Source organism: Hyla sarda, chromosome 6 (genome assembly GCF_029499605.1).
Source record: "Hyla sarda isolate aHylSar1 chromosome 6, aHylSar1.hap1, whole genome shotgun sequence".
In the NCBI taxonomy this organism is placed as follows: Eukaryota; Metazoa; Chordata; class Amphibia; order Anura; family Hylidae; genus Hyla; species Hyla sarda.
This window is the reverse complement of record NC_079194.1, coordinates 239,053,800-239,072,272: the sequence shown is the minus strand read 5'-3', so window position 1 is coordinate 239,072,272 and position 18,473 is coordinate 239,053,800. Positions and strand designations below refer to the sequence as shown.

At 44.0% G+C, this 18,473-nt stretch overlaps 1 protein-coding gene across 1 annotated transcript; it reads right to left on the bottom strand.

Moving 5' to 3' along the window:
- Positions 1-6,516: 6,516 nt before the first annotated feature.
- On the bottom strand, positions 6,517-14,488 carry LOC130277487 (4-galactosyl-N-acetylglucosaminide 3-alpha-L-fucosyltransferase FUT6-like). Its single transcript, XM_056528162.1, has 4 exons — positions 14,479-14,488; positions 14,120-14,317; positions 13,299-13,329; positions 6,517-7,561 (listed from the first exon to the last, which is right to left on the bottom strand). The coding sequence occupies exons 1-4, from the start codon at positions 14,486-14,488 to the stop codon at positions 6,517-6,519; spliced, it is 1,284 nt and encodes a 427-aa protein (XP_056384137.1).
- Between the last annotated feature and the right edge of the window lie 3,985 nt (positions 14,489-18,473).

Below are 18,473 nucleotides of genomic sequence, written 5' to 3'. Positions count from 1 at the left end.
AAAAAGAGTCGGGATCACGTTAGTAAATAAACCCCCTTGTGTGTTGTTACTTTAGAATTTTAGGGAACCTTCACAGGATATCTCTGATAGAGGTACTCCTATTTAGAAAACTGGGTTCCCTGATACCCATTCTGGATCTTGATATTCTTGATATTTAGGAGGAAACAAAATGGAGCAATGACCACCTATATTGCCAGCTATCTCTTAACCCCTTCCCGCAGAATGTCATATATAAACGCCGGGTTGTGCAGTGCGTTCGCGCATCCCGGCGTTTATAAATGACATGCAGTTAACCCGGCGATGCGCAGCATCGCACGGGTTAACTGGCAGAAGTCCCGCTGTTTCCAGCAGGGGACAACTTCTGCTTCACCCCCAGGACCATCAATTGATGGTCCTGGTCAGCGATCACTGTGATTGGTCCCTGTGGACCAATCACAGTGATCTGGGGTGAAAGTTCAGATCCCCCGCACTGCCCGCCCCTGGAAGTCGGGCAGAACGGGGGACGAAGGCTGCAGGGGCTCGCGGGGACCTGCGGCACACGGGGGGGAACACGTGGGGACCGGCGGACTTACCTGATCCAGCGGCGGGACCGAGGAGCAGCGCGGGACCGGCCACGTGGACGAGCAGCGACGGGTAAGTATGTGGTCCTCAGAGGCAGCAGTGAAGATCTTCACTGCTGCTTCTAGGAGTCTGAAAACTACAACTCCCAGCATGCCTAGACAGGCTTTGGCTGTCTGGGCATGCTGGGAGTTGTAGTTTTGCAACATCTGGAGGGCCTCAGTTTGGAGACCATTGTATAATGGTCTCCAATCTGTGCTCTTCCAGCTGTTGCAAAACTACAACTCCCAGCATGCACTGACTGTCCAGGCATGCTGGGAGTTTTAGTTCAGCAACATCTGGCCCTTCAGATGTTGCCGAACTACAACTCCCAGCATGCCCTTCAGCTGTCTGGGCATGCTGGGAGTTGTAGTTTTGCAACAGCTGGAGACACACTGGTTAGGAAACATTGTTTCTAACTCAGTGTTTCCTAACCTGTGTGCCTCCAGCTGTTGCAAAACTATAACTCCCAGCATGCACTAAAAGACCATGCATGCTGGGAGTTGTAGTTTTGCAACATCTGGAGGGCCCCAGTTTGGAGACCATTGTATAATGGTCTCCAATCTGTGCTCTTCCAGCTGTTGCAAAACTACAACTCCCAGTATGCACTGACTGTCCAGGCATGCTGGGAGCTTTAGTTCAGCAACATCTGGCCCTTCAGATGTTGCCGAACTACAATTCCCAGCATGCCCTTCAGCTGTCTGGGCATGCTGGGAGTTGTAGTTTTGCAACAACTGGAGACACACTGGTTGGGAAACATTGTCTGTTTCTAACTCAGTGTTCCCTAACCTGTGTGCCTCCAGCTGTTGCAAAACTATGACTCCCAGCATGCACTAACAGACCATGCATGCTGGGAGTTGTGGTTTTGCAACAGCTGATGTACCCCCCCCTGTGAATGTACAGGGTACATTCACATGGGCGAGGCTTTTACAGTGGGTTTCTCGCATCTTGAGATGCAGCAAATTTTGCGCTGGGAAACTCGCTGTAATCCCCCGCCCATGTGACTGTACCCTAAAAACACTACACTAACACAAAATAAAATAAAAAGTTAAAAACACTACATATACACATACCCTTACACAGCCCCCCTCCCCCAATAAGAACGTCCGGTACACCACTGTTTCCAAAGCAGAGCCTCCAGCTGTTGCAAAACAACTACTCCCAGTATTGCCAGATAGCCGTTGACTGTCCAGGCATGCTGGGAGTTTTGCAACAGCTGGAGGCACCCTGTTTGGGAATCACTGGCGTAGAATACCCCTATGCAAATCCCTAATTTAGGCCTCAAATGCACATGGCGCTCTCACTTTGGAGCCCTGTCGTATTTCAAGGCAACAGTTTAGGGCGACATATGGGGTATCGCCGTACTCGGGAGAAATTGCGTTACAAGGTTTGGGGGGCTTTTTCTTCTTTAACCCTTCATGAAAAGGAAATGTTGGGGTCTACACCAGAATGTTAGTGTAAACATTTTTTATTTTTTACACTAACATGCTGATGTTGCCCTATACTTTACATTTTCACAAGAGGTAAAAGGGAAAAAAGCCCCCCCAAAATTTGTAACGTAATTTCTCCCGACTACAGAGATACCCCATATGTGAGCGCAAAGTGCTCTGGGGGCGCACAACAAGGCCCAGAAGGGAGAGCGCACCATGTACATTTGAGGTGATTTGCACAGGGGTGGCTGATTGTTACAGCGGTTTTGACAAACGCAAAAAAAACAAATCCCCACATGTGACCCCATTTCGGAAACTACACCCCTCACGGAATGTAATGAGGGGTGCAGTGTGAATTTACCCCCCACAGGTGTCTGACGGATCTTTGGAACAGTGGTCCATGAAAATGAAAACTTGTACAGCCCACTGTTCCAAAGATCTGTCAGACACCAGTGGGGGGGCAAATGCTCACTGTACCCCTTGTTACGTTCCTCAAGGGGTCTAGTTTCCAAAATGGTATGCCATGTGGTTTTTTTTTTTGCTGTTCTGGCACCTTAGGGGCTTCCTAAATGCGACATGCCCCCCGAGCAAAATTTGCTCTCAAAAAGCCAAATATGACTCCTTCTCTTCTGAGCATTGTAGTTCGCCCATAGTGCACTTCAGGTCAACTTATGGGGTACCTCCATACTCAGAAGAGATGGGGTTACAAATTTTGGGGGGTATTTCCTGCTATTGACCCTTGCAAAAAGGTGAAATTAGGGGGGAAACACACATTTTAGTGGAATTTTTTTTTTTTTTTTTACATATGCAAAAGTCATGAAATACCTGTGGGGTAATAAGGCTCACTTTATTCCTTATTACATTCCTCAAGGGGTCTAGTTTCCAAAATGGTATGCCATGTGGGTATTTTTTGCTGTTCTGGCACCATAGGGGCTTCCTAAATGCGACATGCCCCCGAGCAAAATTTGCTCTTAAAAAGCCAAATATGACTCCTTCTCTTCTGAGCATTGTAGTTCACCCATAGTACACCTCAGGTCAACTTATGGGGTACCTCCATACTCAGAAGAGAAGGGGTTACAAATATTGGGGGGTATTTCCTGCTATTGACCCTTGGAAAAATGTGAAATTTGGGGGGAAACACACATTTTGGTGAAAAAAAAAAATTTTTTTTTTACATATGCAAAAGTCGTGAAACACCTGTGGGGTATTAAGGCTCACTTTATTCCTTGTTACGTACCTCAAGGGGTCTAGTTTCCAAAATGGTATGTCATGTGAGGGTTTTTTGCTGTTCTGGCACCATAAGGGCTTCCTAAATGCAACATGCCCCCAAAAACCATTTCAGAAAAACGTACTCTCCAAAATCCCCTTATCGCTCTTTCCCTTCTGAGCCCTCTACTGCGCCCGCCGAACACTTTACATAGACATATGAGGTATGTGCTTACTCGAGAGAAATTGGACTACAAATATAAGTATACATTTTCTCCTTTTACCCCTTGTAAAAATTTAAAAATTGGGTCTACAAGAACATGCGAGTGTAAAAAATGAAGATTGTGAATTTTCTCCTTCACTTTGCTTCTATTCCTGTGAAACACCTAAAGGGTTAAAATGATGACTGAATGTCATTTTGAATACTTTGGGGGGTGCAGTTTTTATAATGGGGTCTTTTGTGGTGTATTTCTAATAAGAAGACCCTTCAAATCCACTTCAAACCTGAACTGGTCCCTGAAAAATAGTGAGTTTGAAAATTTTGTGAAAAATTGGAAAATTGCTGCTGAACTTTGAAGCCCTCTGGTGTCTTCCAAAAGTAAAAACTCATCAATTTTATGATGCAGACATAAAGTAGACATATTGTTTATGTGAATAAAAAATTTTTTTATTTGTAATATACATTTTCCTTACAAACAGAGAGCTTCAAAGTTAGAAAAATGCAAAATTTTCAAATTTTTCATCAAATTTTAGGATTTTTCACAAGGAAAGGATGCAAGTTACCACAAAAATTTACCACCATGTTAAAGTAGAATATGTCACGAAAAAACAATCTCAGAATCAGAATGATAACTAAAAGCATTCCAGAGTTATTAATGTTTAAAGTGACAGTGGTCAGATGTGCAAAAAACGCTCTGGTCCTTAAGGCCAAAATGGGCTTGGTCCTGAAGGGGTTAAAGGACAACTGTAGTGCAAGACTTTTATATATTCCTGTGCCCGGGCCTCAAAAATAAACAAAATAAACTATAACTCACCTTCCTACGTTCCCCCATTGGTCCGGTACAGGCCTCACGGTCCAGCGGTGCTAACCTCATTCAACTTCCTGGGGATGGAGACGTCACCGTTATTAATAACCAACGTTATTTTGTGACGGGAGAATGAACGGATGAAATAGTGCATGCATTATATCTCCCCTTACTATCTTCCGTCACAAAATAACGTCCGGTATTAATAACGGACTATAAAGGATTAAAACGGATAATGTAAAAATCCCATAGAATAGAATGGGATTTTCTAACGGACGTATGGGATTTTCTAACGGACGTTTAATGGCCGATTTTCAGGGTTTTCATAACGGAACATCAAACGGATCTTTAAAACGGATGAATTTTATAGTGTGAAAGCAGCCTAAAACCCAACTCATGTATCCTATCAGCAGTTTAAAAGTTTAAGCTTCTGTTTCAGGATCCCTTCTTTTTTCTTGGGATCTATTGACATGACCAATGATCCTAAAGTTTATGTGGGTTTGACTAGATGGGTAGTGTTCGGTTTACACATCTAATTCTATTGTTCCGCCTACCTTTCCATTCTTTACTAGTGTTGAGCGGCATAGGCCATATTTGAATTTGCGTATATTCGCAAATATATGGACGAATATTCGTCATATATTCGCTAAATTTGCATATTTGTAATATCCTCGTTTTATTTTCGCATATGCGAAAATTCGCGTATGGGAAAATTAACATATGCGAAAATTAGCACGCCAGTCTCACACAGTAGTATTAGCGCCTTCTTTACACCGCACAAGTTGGACCATTGTGAAAACATGGTTTGTGGAAAGTTAAATAAAGGCCTGAGCCTTTGTTTGTGGATAATAAGCAGATGGTGTAGTTTATGGAAGATTTCCAGCATAATTTCAGCTAGGAATATATTCATAAAAAACTGCTTACTGAGGTTGTGTGTTGAAGACAACGCCCGTCCACATGGCATTTTTGGACATATGGCCATCACAGAAGGGTAGGGGAGTCTGTACTTGAATTTCTCTTCTATGATTGAGTGCAGCTCTATACAAGTGGCTCGCATTCTGGGAATCCTGGCGCCCTTGTATCACAAGGATGGTCAATTATTGGAGTGGCCTCCATGTACTACATTTCCTCTGCAGCAGTCTGGTGTCACATTGCAACATGCAAGTTGCTGCAACTGAAGCCAGAAATTCCTTCTGGATTAATCTCTGCCGACTGTTAGGTCACAGTTGTGGCAGTTTGTGTGTCGCAATGCTATCTCATTCACTTCAATGCAGGCAGTGCAACCCTGCAATCTTTGGCTGTGCAACCTGCGCCACTTGTCGTCATGTAGCCCTTTTCTAACTTTACTTTCTATTTCTTTTTTTTTTTTTACCGACCACATGCAAATAATACAATCAGCCGACATCTGCTGTTGGGGGTTAGCAGCACACCATACACATTAGATGGCTAGAAAGCATAATTATTAAAGGGTACCTAAGCTTTGTTTAGTTGGGGTGTGGGTGCATTTGTGTTAGTGATCAATATGGGCATCTCAGCACCTGAATCCCCACCGATCAAAACTTCTGACATGTCGCTATGACATGTCAGAAGTTTTGATCGGTGGGGATTTAGGTGCTGAGATGCCCACTGATCACTAACACAAATGCACCCACACACCAACTAAACAAAGCTTAGGTACCCTTTAATAATTATGCTTTCTAGCCATCTAATGTGTATGGTGTGCTGCTAACCCCCAACAGCAGATGTCGGGGACGAGAAGGTTGCGGGGCAGAGGCTCATGACATCATGGTTGTGCCCCGCTTGTTATGTCATGGTCACGCCCCCTCAATGCAAGTCTATGGGAGGGGGCGTGATGGCTGTCACACCCCCTCCCATAAACTTGCATACAAGGGGCGTGGCCGTGACATCATGAGCGGGGCATGGCCGTGACATCACAAGCCTCCAGCTCTGCATTTGACACTCTAAACGAACGCTGGGTGCAGCAGGGAGATCGCGGGGGTCCCCATCGGCGGGACCCCCATGATCAGAAATCTTATCCCCTATCCTTTGGATACGGGATAACATGTCTAGGGGCAGAGTACCCCTTTAAAAATATGAATCTGATGTGATCCATCATCACTTTATTCCAATTTTGACAAATATGAGTTTTAATCTATTGAAACCTGTTTTCATAAATAATTTTGTAAACCAATTCGAAGATTAGATCTAGTGCAATGTTCCATTAAAATTACAGTGATTGGCAGATATCGGTGCATCCCTTACGTATACCATTTAGAAAGATATGAACTAGTTCTATACAAAGGGGCTCTATGTAGTGCTATACAGGCTTTGCAGTAATAAGTTTGCCAAGGAATACCCCCAACTGGTTGCAATCTTGACCTCCATTTGAAATACTGTTCATATTTAATAGGGTCTTTGTCCAGTTCAAGCAGATAGTCAGCAAGGTCTTTTGCACTAGAAAAATCATCAACATGAATAAAAGAATCGGAAGGAATGAATTTTTCATAATTTTCTCTAGGTGGGCCAAGAACTACCGGCACAGTTCCAGACTCTAGGGCATTCCTCCAGAGTTTTTCTGTGATGTAGTCTCTATGTATAGTGTTCTCGAATGATAAGTAGAATTTATAGTTTGATAAGACTGCACTTAAGTCGTCCATGGACAATTTGTCGTGTTTTTGGCCATAAACATCTATGGGTATGTGATCCTTTAGTTTTTTATAATACTGAACCCGTTTAGAACTAGAATTCCAGTTACTTACAACCCATGCTACCAATTTTGACTTATATGGGATAGTAAAGTTTTGAGATGCATTCTTCTTCTGCAACCAACCATAAGGAGTGAAGATATCAGAGTCACTTCTGTAGGACATGGTGAGGTTGATGAGGTTGTCCATAAAGTGCAAGTTTGGAGAATGGCTTGGAGATTCCAAGTTAAACCACACCCAGTACTGTCCTTCAGGTCTTGGGGTCTGTGGCATCTGACTTTCTGAGCTGCAAACATCTCTGTGGTGGAAAATGACAGCATTTGCATTCGAGTACCAGCTGCGGTTGTCTGTGAAAAAGCACCGAGGGTCATTAAAGGGTTTTGGACACAAATTTAAAGGAAAGTGTTCCCCAAAAGGCCATGTCCAGAGCAACACAATGAAATCTTCTTTTTTTTTGGATGAAAGCTGACTTGGACAAGATTGTCTGGGGCCATGTTTCTCAAAGTTACAGTAGGTAATTAGCAGAAAAGCAAGTAAAGTTAGTATGTGACATGTTATAAAATACTTATAATTGGAAGTAAGTCGCTTCATTTCACCTCTGAAACACAACAAAATAACAAAAATTAGCAAACAATGTCATTTTATTAGTTTTTTGAATAGACATTATCAAATTAAAGAGTACCTGTCACCAAATAAAACTTTTAATATAGTGTTCCTTGTGTAAATAGAAGACACTTTCCCATTCACTTGTTTTTAAAATTATCAAAATAAATATGTTCAAAATGTAATAGGAAAAATTGGCCACTAGGTGGCTCTGTTCTGTTCCCTGGTGAAATTAATACAGTGAGTTTGGTCTCCTCCCGGCCTGACAGGAGACCAAACTCAGGAAGTGCTTATCCCTGCACTGAGCTTGATTGACAGCTGCACAGAGCCTCACTGAAAGCTGCAGAGACTGAAAGCTGCACAGACTGAAAGCTGCACAGAGCCTCACTAAAAGATGTACAGAGGCTTGCTGAAAGCTGCACAGAGCCTAAGTTCTTCTATTCATCACAGCGCTGCAAAGATGTGACAGTGGAAGTGGTCCCCCAGCAGGCTCCAATGATGTCATTACTGCTGGGAAACACCAACTTTCTCCTGCTGGGAGATTTTACAATGTGAGCAAGAAGAACGGTAACATAAAGAGCTTATTAAAGCTCAGAATTCTTTTTTTACGGCGGGAGGGGTGTTAGGAGTAGTTAAGCAACATAGCCTGAGTTACAGGTACAGGTACTCTTTAAATAACTATGCATGGTAAACATATTTACATGTATAACAAAAGATTTTATGGGTTTACACCACTGTAGTAGGTTTGTAAAGCATTTTTTTTTAATAAGGATGGTACAAAAATAAAACGTACAGCAATTGCAATGCCCCAATAAGACAGCAAAACGCATAAACAGAAGAAACCATGGTCCAATGAACTGGCTGAAAAGTTAATAACTATAAACAACAACCTGCTCTAAAATGGTACAATATCATTGGATGCACTGCCTGGAGTGCAACATCTTGGATTGAGGTGTAGTACAGAGTGTCATTAAAAGGTAGAGATCCAGGCAAGATCATAACCTGGCACGACAAAAATCAATCATATACCCGTGCATACAGTAGGTCTGTGCACTTTAATAGAGACAATTTGACCCTTAGAAGCCCTAGCGACTTTCCAACCTTCATTAGGTGTTAGTGATCAGAGTTCGATGATGAACAATAAATATTCTCCACTTTGAGAAAAAGGATTTTGCCTTTTTATTTGGATCCTTAAGTGCCTCCACCAAGTCACAATGCATCAATTTACGCATATTTTTTTTTCCGCTATAGTCGGCATTGAACAATCTAGCCAACCCCTCAATAAGCTTTTGACAGAGGCCAGCAATGTCAAGTGAACTGCCTTAGTTGCCACCGTGGGTGAGGTAGAGAAGGTGAGGGAATAAAGTGAAAAATATAGTGAAGAGGATTGAGGTCAACAGGAACCTTCCATGTTAGAGTGATAAAGGATTGTGACTCCTTTCACAGCCTGAACACATCTAGAAAATGTCACACACTGTGATGTGAAATTGAAATTGATATTAAAGCCACTGTACTATATCTATACTCAACAGACCTGATATACAGCACACTAAGGCACCACTTAGTGTCATATCTCTATTAGAGACAAGCGAACCGAATCCGGCGAACCCGGATTCGATCCGAAATTTTGGATTTTTCCGGCTCAGCGAACACTCAAGCTTTTACCAGTTCAGCTCACACGAGCAAGGTAAATAGTGCAAAAAAATAGAAAGCATGGTTTTTTCGCAGGTGGAACATGCAGGGCAGGCAGGGGGCGTTAAGATAACATAGGGAAAGCAGCAGATCACATGATAGAAGGGCTCTAGGTCTTCGCCAGGCAATTATAGACCGGTAAGTCTAACGTGCATTGTGGGTAAATTGTTTGAAGGACTTATAAGGGATTACATACAGGAATACATAGGGGATAATAGTATTATAAGTGATAGCCAGCATGGGTTTACTAAGGATAGAAGTTGTCAAACCAATCTAATTTGCTTTTATGAAGAGGTGAGTAGAAGCCTTGACAGAGGAATGGCTGTGGATATAGTGTTTCTGGATTTTGCCAAAGCGTTTGATACTGTCCCTCACAGATGTCTGACAGGTAAGTTAAGGTCCTTGGGCTTGGAAACTTTAGTTTGTAACTGGATTGAACACTGGCTCATGGATCGTACCCAGAGAATGTTGGTCAATGATTCGTACTCTGATTGGTCCCCGGTTATTAGTGGTGTACCCCAAGGTTCAGTACTGGGCCCGCTGCTGTTTAATTTATTTATCAATGATATAGAGGATGGTATTAACAGCTCTGTTTCTATCTTTGCAGATGACACCAAGCTTTGTAGCATGGTACAGTCTATAGAGGATGTGCATAAGTTACAAGATGACTTGGATAGACTAAGTGTCTGGGCATCCACTTGGCAAATGAGGTTCAATGTGGATAAATGTAAAGTTATGCATCTGGGTACTAATAACCTGCATGCGTCGTATGTCTCAGGGGGGATTAAACTGTCAGAGTCACTGGTAGAGAAGGATCTGGGTGTACTTGTAGATCACAGACTACAGAATAGCATGCAATGTCAGGCTGCTGCTTCCAAAGCTGGCAGGATATTGTCATGTATCAAAAGAGGCATGGACTCAAGGGACAGGGACATAATACTCCCCCTTTATAAAGCCTTGGTACGGCCTCACCTGGAATATGCTGTTCAGTTTTGGTCACCTGTTCATAAAAGGGACACTGCAGAGTTGGAAAGGGTGCAGAGACGCGCGACTAAACTTATATGGGGCATGGAACATCTTAGCTATGAGGAGCGATTAAAGGAGTTACAATTGTTTAGTCTTGAGAAGAGACGTTTAAGGGGGGGATATGATAAACGTATATAAGTATATAAATGGCCCATACAAAAAATATGGAGAAAAACTGTTCCAGGTTAAAAACCCCCAAAGGACGAGGGGGCACTCCCTCCGTCTGGAGAAGAAAAGGTTTAGTCTAAAGGGGCGACACGCCTTCTTTACCGTGAGGACTGTGAATCTCACGGTAAAGACTGTGTCCCGGGGTCCCCGTCTGTCGACGGGGCTGGGATTCGCATCGCGGGACGCGCCCGCATGCGAATCCCGGCCCGTCACTTACCTCGCTCTGCTGCCACTGTAATGCAGCTCCGCCGTGCTCGTCCCCGCCTCCTAGGGCGTGCGCGTGGCGGAGCTCTGAAATTTAAAGGGCCAGTGCACCCATAATTAGTCTTGCACCTGAACACCACATTATAAGTTCCTGCTCCTCCCACACCCCCCTGTCGGATCTTCAGTGCCATTTGCCTGAGAGAAAGCGTTCCCTATAGCCTGTTTGCCATACCTGTGTACCTTCCTGCTACGTTATTTGACTACGAACCTTTGCCGCCTGCCTTGATCTTCTGCTATGTTGACTACGCCTCTGTCTCATCCTCTTGTACCGCGCCTTGCCCAGTAACCTGCGTGGTCGAGCCGTATTGGGGGTAGCGACCTGGGTGTCGTCTGCCGCAGCAAATCCATCCTGCTTTGCGGCGGGCTCTGGTGAAGACCAACGGCACCTTAGACTCCGCTCCCTGATACGGTCCGAGTCATCAGCCACACAGGTTAGAGGATCCACTACCCGCTCCGTGACATCAGCATCCAGGTGCGTGACACATAGGGACAGTTAGTGGTTAGAAAGATAGAGATACAGATTAGAAAGAGAGAGAGAGAGAGAAAGATAGATACAGATTAGAAAGAAAGACATTGGCCCTCATTTACTTAGAAAATCGGGTTGTAAGTCTATCTTGCTTTCTTACCCTGCTTTTTTCCCCTGGTATTTATTATTATGTTGCATCCTGTTTGTCCCACGTGGTTTTTGTTGGTTTTGGTTTCCAACTCCTCTGAGTTGTCGGGAAAAAATCCACAACAATTCAACAAATTCGGGTTGGAAACCTTTATAAATACGTGGGAAAGCTCAGAAATGTCGGGTTACGCCCCTTTTTCGGGTTTGGGAGAATCCACATCGGGTCCGTCGGGAAAAAATGTTTAATCAAGTCGCAGACTGGCGCACGATGTCTGCGACATGTCGCAGACAAAGATGCGCCAAAAAAACCTGACAAAACAAGTCGGGTTTAGAATAGTAAATGAGGGCCATTGTGTGTGTGTGTGTGTGTGTGTGAGCAGGAGTCAATCCCCATACAAGAAACCTATAGGGGTTCCTATACAGCAGATAAGGGGAAATGCATCTCAAAGCCTCTGAAGGACTCACCTTTTGCTACCACAAAACCAAAGCCTTTTTCAAGGCTCATACCTGCAAATACCTGAATTATATAGTGTCCCTCAACCAGCTACAGTAACCAGTGCAGTGATCTGTATCTTGCCTGTATTTCTGGTGCATTTCATATATTTCCACAAACACTGTTAGTACTCATTGTGAAGTAATCTCTGCCAGTCAAAAAGTGTGTTAAAGTTATACGTATCTAGCCTGTAGTGTTCATACAGGTCTGTTACATTTCATATAGGGCCATAAACACCATCAGTATGTATTGTGCAGTCATCTCTGTAAGTCAAAAAGCATGTTCAAGTTATACATATCTGGCCTGTAATGTTAATACAGGTTTTTTACATTTCATATAGTTCCACAAACACCATCAGTATGCATTGTGCAGTCATCTCTGCCAGTCAAAAAGTGTGCTGAAGTTATACATATCTTGCCTGTAGTGTCAATACAGTTGTGGTGCATTTCATGTAGTTCAACAAACACCTTCAGTACTCATTGTGCTGTCATCTGTGCAACGCAACAAGCATTCAAAGCGTTTAAACTTAGATTTGATTAGAAGGTTGGTGAAAAATCACCCAAAAATGATAAAATTAACAAAAAAAATTTTATGGAAAATTAGTTGGTGGACAGGGTAGAGGGCAGAAGACCCCCACCATGTTCTCTGCCAGTAAAAATGTTTGTGGCAGTCCTAGTACAGGTAGCAACAACAGCAGCCAGGTGTAGTTTGGTAGTAGTAGCAGCCGTGTCAGCAATCCCAAGTTCTCACTGCCTGAGGGAGGTTATGTGGTTTCACAGAATGATCCGGCATTATTGGAATATCTCTGTCATACGACTTCTGAGGAGGAAGAGTCTGGCAATCTGACGGTGAGCCACCGGTCAGTGGATTCCTTCATGTCTACACTCACATGGGAAAGTAGAAAGATCCATCGTAGACGCTGTGCTTTCTAATCTCTGGCTATGCCTCCTCCCCCCTACTGCTACACAGAAGAGTAATACTAGCCACAGGGAGGAGTTGTGTGGGGACAGTCAAGCTTTGGAATGTGTTGGTGAGGTGGTGGAGGTTTAATCAGTGGTCGAGCCCAGCCCAAGCAGGACTGGTGGTGGTGGTAGGCGTGGTCGGGAAACTGTAAGGCGTCAAGGTGGCTATGCTAAGGGGGAGCAAGGAGCCCAAGAAGTCCATGCAGAGAGGAGTGCGGTGGAGGATGAGGAGTTTGATGTAGACGATGATGTGGTGTTGGACAGGACGGAGGAACCACCTGGGCATGAGCTGAAGTATTCAGAGCAGGAGGGTAGTGGCAGTGGCAGCGAAGTAGGGCATGGAAGGTAGGGGAAGAAAACATGTGAAACGTAACAGGCACAGGGCTGATGAGCTTGGGTGATGGCGACTCTGCTGCATTTTCGGGTTCTAATAAAAAACCATCCAGAGGAGGGGCACAGTCAGGCGGTGCAGTCTCTGTTCAATATTCTCATGTGTGGAACTTCTCCACCTTACCTGATGCAGAGAACTTGGTAATATATATTCTCTGCAAACAGAAAGTAAGCCGTGGCCAGGGTCAGAGTGTAGGGACTACGTCTCTACGCAGGCATATGGAGTGCCACCACAAGGCTGCGTGGGACAGTCGAGATGCCCCACAACATGAGGAAAAGACGGCTGCTACTACTGATGATCCTCCAGAACCCTCCCAACTGTCTAACAGCCAGGCCTCTTTCACAGGCAGCACATTTTCGGGATTTGCCTCATCTGTATCGTGCCCTCCTCCTCCCCAATCCTGTCAGTTATCCATTGGGGAATTTATGTCCTCCAGACAGCAGTATTCTCCCAGTCATCCTCCTCAATTCCTACCTGGCCAAGTTATTGGTGGCCCAAGCCCTCCCATACCATCTTGTGGACTTCATGGCCTTGAGGCGACTAATAGGGTGTGCCCAGCCCAGGTGGTGCATACCTAGTCCCAAAGAAAGCTGTCCCCGCTTTGCACAATCAAGTGACAGAGAGGCGACTTTATGAACTTGTCTGTGTGCAGAACAGTGCATGCCTTGATTGATACATGGAGTAGTACCTACGGCCAGGGGCAATACATATCTTTTACAGCCCACTGGGTGAGCTTCCTGCAGAACAAGGCCAGGAAATTGTTGCCACACCTCCACGGTTGCGCTGATCGGGTTAAACTGCTTACACCCCCTGCCTATCCTCCTCCTACATGGGCATCTTGTACCCCATGAGGAAGAGCTTAACTTATTTTCCTCCTCCTCTCCCCCCCATTCTTTTATCTCTGCAAAATCGAGTGCTTCCATGCTGTGTCACACCTGCTGTACCTGGGTAAGAAAAGCCACACAGCGAAGGAGCTGCTGCCCTGTCTGCAACAAAAGGTGTGAAAACTGGTTCACAGGTCATGAGCTGACATTGGTATATGTCGTCGCCCATAACGGCACAAACATTGTCAAAGAGCTGTGTGTAGGTGGCATAAAGAACAAAAAAATTATTGGCACAGTGACCATGAACCATGGGTGCATCTAGTTGTCAAAAATTGAACATGCACAAAAGAAAGAGGGAAAGCTGTGTAATAAATGTATATATTTTATTGGACACAAAGAGAAATATACAGACATTTAAAACGCTTAAAAATACACAAAAACAAGTGGAGGAATGTAATCCTACTACACTATACCCTGACCTCGGGCCATGGTAGCCAAAGTACAGGGTATAGTGTAGTAGGATTACATTCCTCCACTTGTTTTGTGTATTTTAAGTGGTTTTAAATGTCTGTATATTTCTCTTTGTGTCCAATAAAATGTATACATTTTTTATAGTTATTTGGGTGTGCATCCCTTTTATATGGTTGTCAGCTTTCCATCTTTCTTTTGTGCGTGTAGGTGGCATGACACACTCTCCCTGTTTGGCCCATGTGCTAAACATTGTAGTATAAGATGAGCGAAGCCACAGGGATTCGATTTGTTGCGAACCTCACGGCTTGCAGGTTGCTGACTTTAGCCTGCAACCCTTCTAGGACTGTATCCACCTTTTCCAGCCCACCAGAGCACTTGAAAGCTGGACTAATTAGTGCAGGCTAAAGTCAGCAACCGCCGAGCAGCGAGGTTCGTGACAAATCAAATCACTGTAACTTCGCTAATCTATAATTGTGGTTAAACGTTTCTTGACAACTCGTCCAGGTTGTAGGCCAGTGGTGTCTATGTGCAGGAAAATTTGCGTTCGGTTTAGCTGTTCGTATGCTTTTAAACATGACTTGCTTCCCCTACAGCGCCTAAATGGTCTCCCCAACACCGCCTTATTAGCGACGTTCCCACACGGTGGAACTCCACCTTACATGTGTTGGACTGCCTCTACAAGTAGCGCAAAGCGGTGACCAACTTTCTCATGCAACAGCGAGACAATTTCTGGAGCCAGTGGGATTTACAGCTCAGGGTTTTGCAGGTAATCAGGGACACTGATTGAAGAGGATACAAAATATGTCAGCAAGGAAAAAATGGCATTGGCGATGTGATGCTTCTGATATTCCTTTTGTAGCAAACACTGATGGTGATAATGGAAGAAGGAGGGATAGAGGAGACCACACGTCTTGATGGCAGCAGGACGGATGTTCTCTTTGAGGAGCAGGAGTTGGATGAGGAGATAGTGGGACTTAAGGAGGAGGATTTGGTGGACTCTATGAAAGAGCGAGGGGACGAGAATGTTACTCAAGGTAACACTGATCAGGACGAAGAGAAGCATGACCAACCCTGGCAGTATGGAATGGAGGTGGAACAAGCTGGGCCCTCAGAAAAGCTGGCAAAGATGGCTAGGAGTGTGCTTTCCTGCTTGCACAATTCAAGCATATTGTGGGCTTGAAGGGAAGAGAAGAGTACTGGATAGCCAAACTCTTAGACCCTGGGTATAAACCGAAATTGGGGGAAATTTTTTGCACCATCTGAGAAGGAGGTTAAATTGGATTTGTATAGGGAGAAACTATACAGCCAGCTTGCCATGGCTTTCCAGAAACCAACACCTGCTGTTGCTGGAAAGCCATGACGGCAGTCTCTGCTCTCCACAGAGTCAATGCTCCACTACCTCTGCTAGCACTACCCCAGCAAGAGGCAGGAGCATCAGCAGCAACAGTGGTGACATCTTGACATTTGAGCACATGATGGTGAAATTTATGCATCCAGTATGCTCCCCTGACATGAGTCATGAAAGGGCTATAAACCACCACCTTAACAACCAGGTTGAGATCTACCTCAGCAGTGCCCTTTGTGTGACAGACACCATGAGCCCAGACCCCATGGACTTCTGACTCACCAGATTAGACCATTGGCCAAAACTTGCCCAGTTTGCGATGAATGTTCTGTCTTGTCCACCCTCTATTGTAGCTTTGGAGAGTGTTCAGGGCAGAATATGGCGTGGTGACCCTGAAGCGAACAAGATTGTCAGCCAGGAGGGTGGAAAAACCTTCCTGCCACTACTAGTCCACCATCACATGCTATATGCTAGTGACATTAGTCCGCCATCTTATGCTGATGCTAGTGACATCTGTCCGCCATCTCATGCTGTTCGCCAGTGATGTGAGATGGCGAACACATGTCACTAGCATACAGCCATCTTATGCTGTATGCTAGTGACATCTGTTCGCCATCTCATGCTGTACAATAGTAGCATCAGTTAGCCACCAGCCCACCACCTTCCTGCCACTACCAGTCTGCCATCTCATACTGTACGCTAGTGACATCTGTCCGCCATCTCATGCTGTATGCTAGTGACATCTGTTCGCCATCTCATGCTGTACAATAGTAGCATCAGTTAGCCACCAGCCCACCACCTTCCTGCCACTACCAGTCTGCCATCTCATGCTGTACGCTAGTGACATCTGTCTGCCATCTCATGCTGTATAATAGTAACATCAGTTAGCCACCAGCCCACCTTGCTGCCACCACCAGTCCGCCATCTCATGCTGTACGCTAGTGACATCTGTCCACCATCTCATGCTGTACGTTAGTGACATCTGTCCACCGCCACCTGCTGCACGCGGCAGGCATCTACCAACAACCAGGGATACTTTATCAGCTTTATTTTGGTGTGAATAAGCCTAAAAATGGGTGAGCTGGAATAGTTACCATGGATTACCATTTGTCTCCATAAATGAACACTTTAAAATTACTTGAATACACTCCTAACAGTGTTAGACAGGGGTTTAGAGCTGTTTGGCAGTGTTTTAAATGTGTTTAGGGGCTTATCGAGTCGAACCAAGCTGAACCGAACAGGGAAAGGATTTTCGAAAGGTTCCGCAAGTCTGTCGAACTGGACTTTTCAAAAGTTCGCTCAACTCAATTCAATATAATTCAATTCCAAGCTCTAAAAAACTACTGGACATTTGGATATAGTATCCATATGACTGAATTTATAGGTTGAGTTTTGCTTATATAGAGCATTATAAACCACTTAGTCGTCTACTTTTTTTTTTTTTTTTTTAGTAATAACTATACTAACATAAGAAGTGCGACTTATGCCTGTGGCACAACTACTTAGCTAATTCTTGCCAGCGATCCAGGTAGCAGCCAGAAGTACCTGAGCTAAGAATGCAGACCATGGGCGGGAAAATTACAGCACAGAGTATGAACAATGGCCCTTATTATAGTGTTGAGCGGCATAGGCCATATTCGAATCCTCGATATTGGAATATATGGACGAATATTCATCATATATTCGCTAAATTTGCATATTCGTAATATTCACGTTTTATTTTCGCATATGCGAAAATTAGCATATGCGGACATTTGCATATGCAAAAATTAGCATAAACGAAAATTCGCATATGCAAAAATTAGCATATGTGAAAATTAGCATATGCGAAAATTCGTACGCCAGTCTCACACAGTAGTATTAGAGCCTTCTTTACACCACACAAGCTTGATGTGTACTGTGAAAAAAAAAAAATATTTGTAATTACGAATATATAGTGCTATATTCGTGAATATTCGTGAATTCGCGAATATGCGATATTCGCGAATAAAATTTGTATTGCGAATATTCGCGAGCAACACTATTTACTAAGAGTGGAGTGTAGTTTTCTTTGTGGGTTTCCTGACAAGTATTTTTCCATGTTATTTTTGTTTCCCTACGCTTTGCTTTTTTTTTTTACAACTGCTTTGAGTTGTGGGATTTTCCTCTGCTCAAATCCACCACATTTTCTATGGAAACCTTAGTAAATGGGTTGGGATTTTTCGAAAATGTCGGGGACACGCCCCCTTTCGGTGCCCCCTTTGCCCAGTGACCATGCCCCTTTTTTTTCTGGGTTTTTTAAGTGAAAATGAGAGTTGATCAGGTTTTTACATTTATTGGCACAAATTCTGGTGCAGACACAATTTGTGGTTTAATGCGCAAAATTTTGGTGCCCAACCAGAAAAAAAAGATCAGGTTTACAATAGTAAATCAGGGGCAATCTTAATATTATTACCATTTCTTAATATTAGTTTAACAAAGACCAAAAACAAGATGTTGGGAAAACAAATTCTCTTACAACAAATGCATTTAACCCCTTAACGACAATTGACATAAATGTACGTCATGGTGCCGTGGTACTAAACGAACCATGATTTACACTTGCGTTCCGCCATGACCGCGAGCACCGGGGAACTGCCGGTAATGTTGGACATCCGCGATCGCCATTAACCCCTTAGA

Excerpts from the sequence above, each read along its gene's own strand:
- LOC130277487 (XM_056528162.1), bottom strand. Across the intron at positions 13,330-14,119 it reads GTGTGGCTTTTCTTACCCAG|AGAATATATATTACCAAGTT; the intron begins GTACAGCAGGTG and ends TTCTGTTTGCAG. Across the intron at positions 7,562-13,298 it reads TACCAAGTTCTCTGCATCAG|AGGTGAAATGAAGCGACTTA; the intron begins GTAAGGTGGAGA and ends GTTGTGTTTCAG.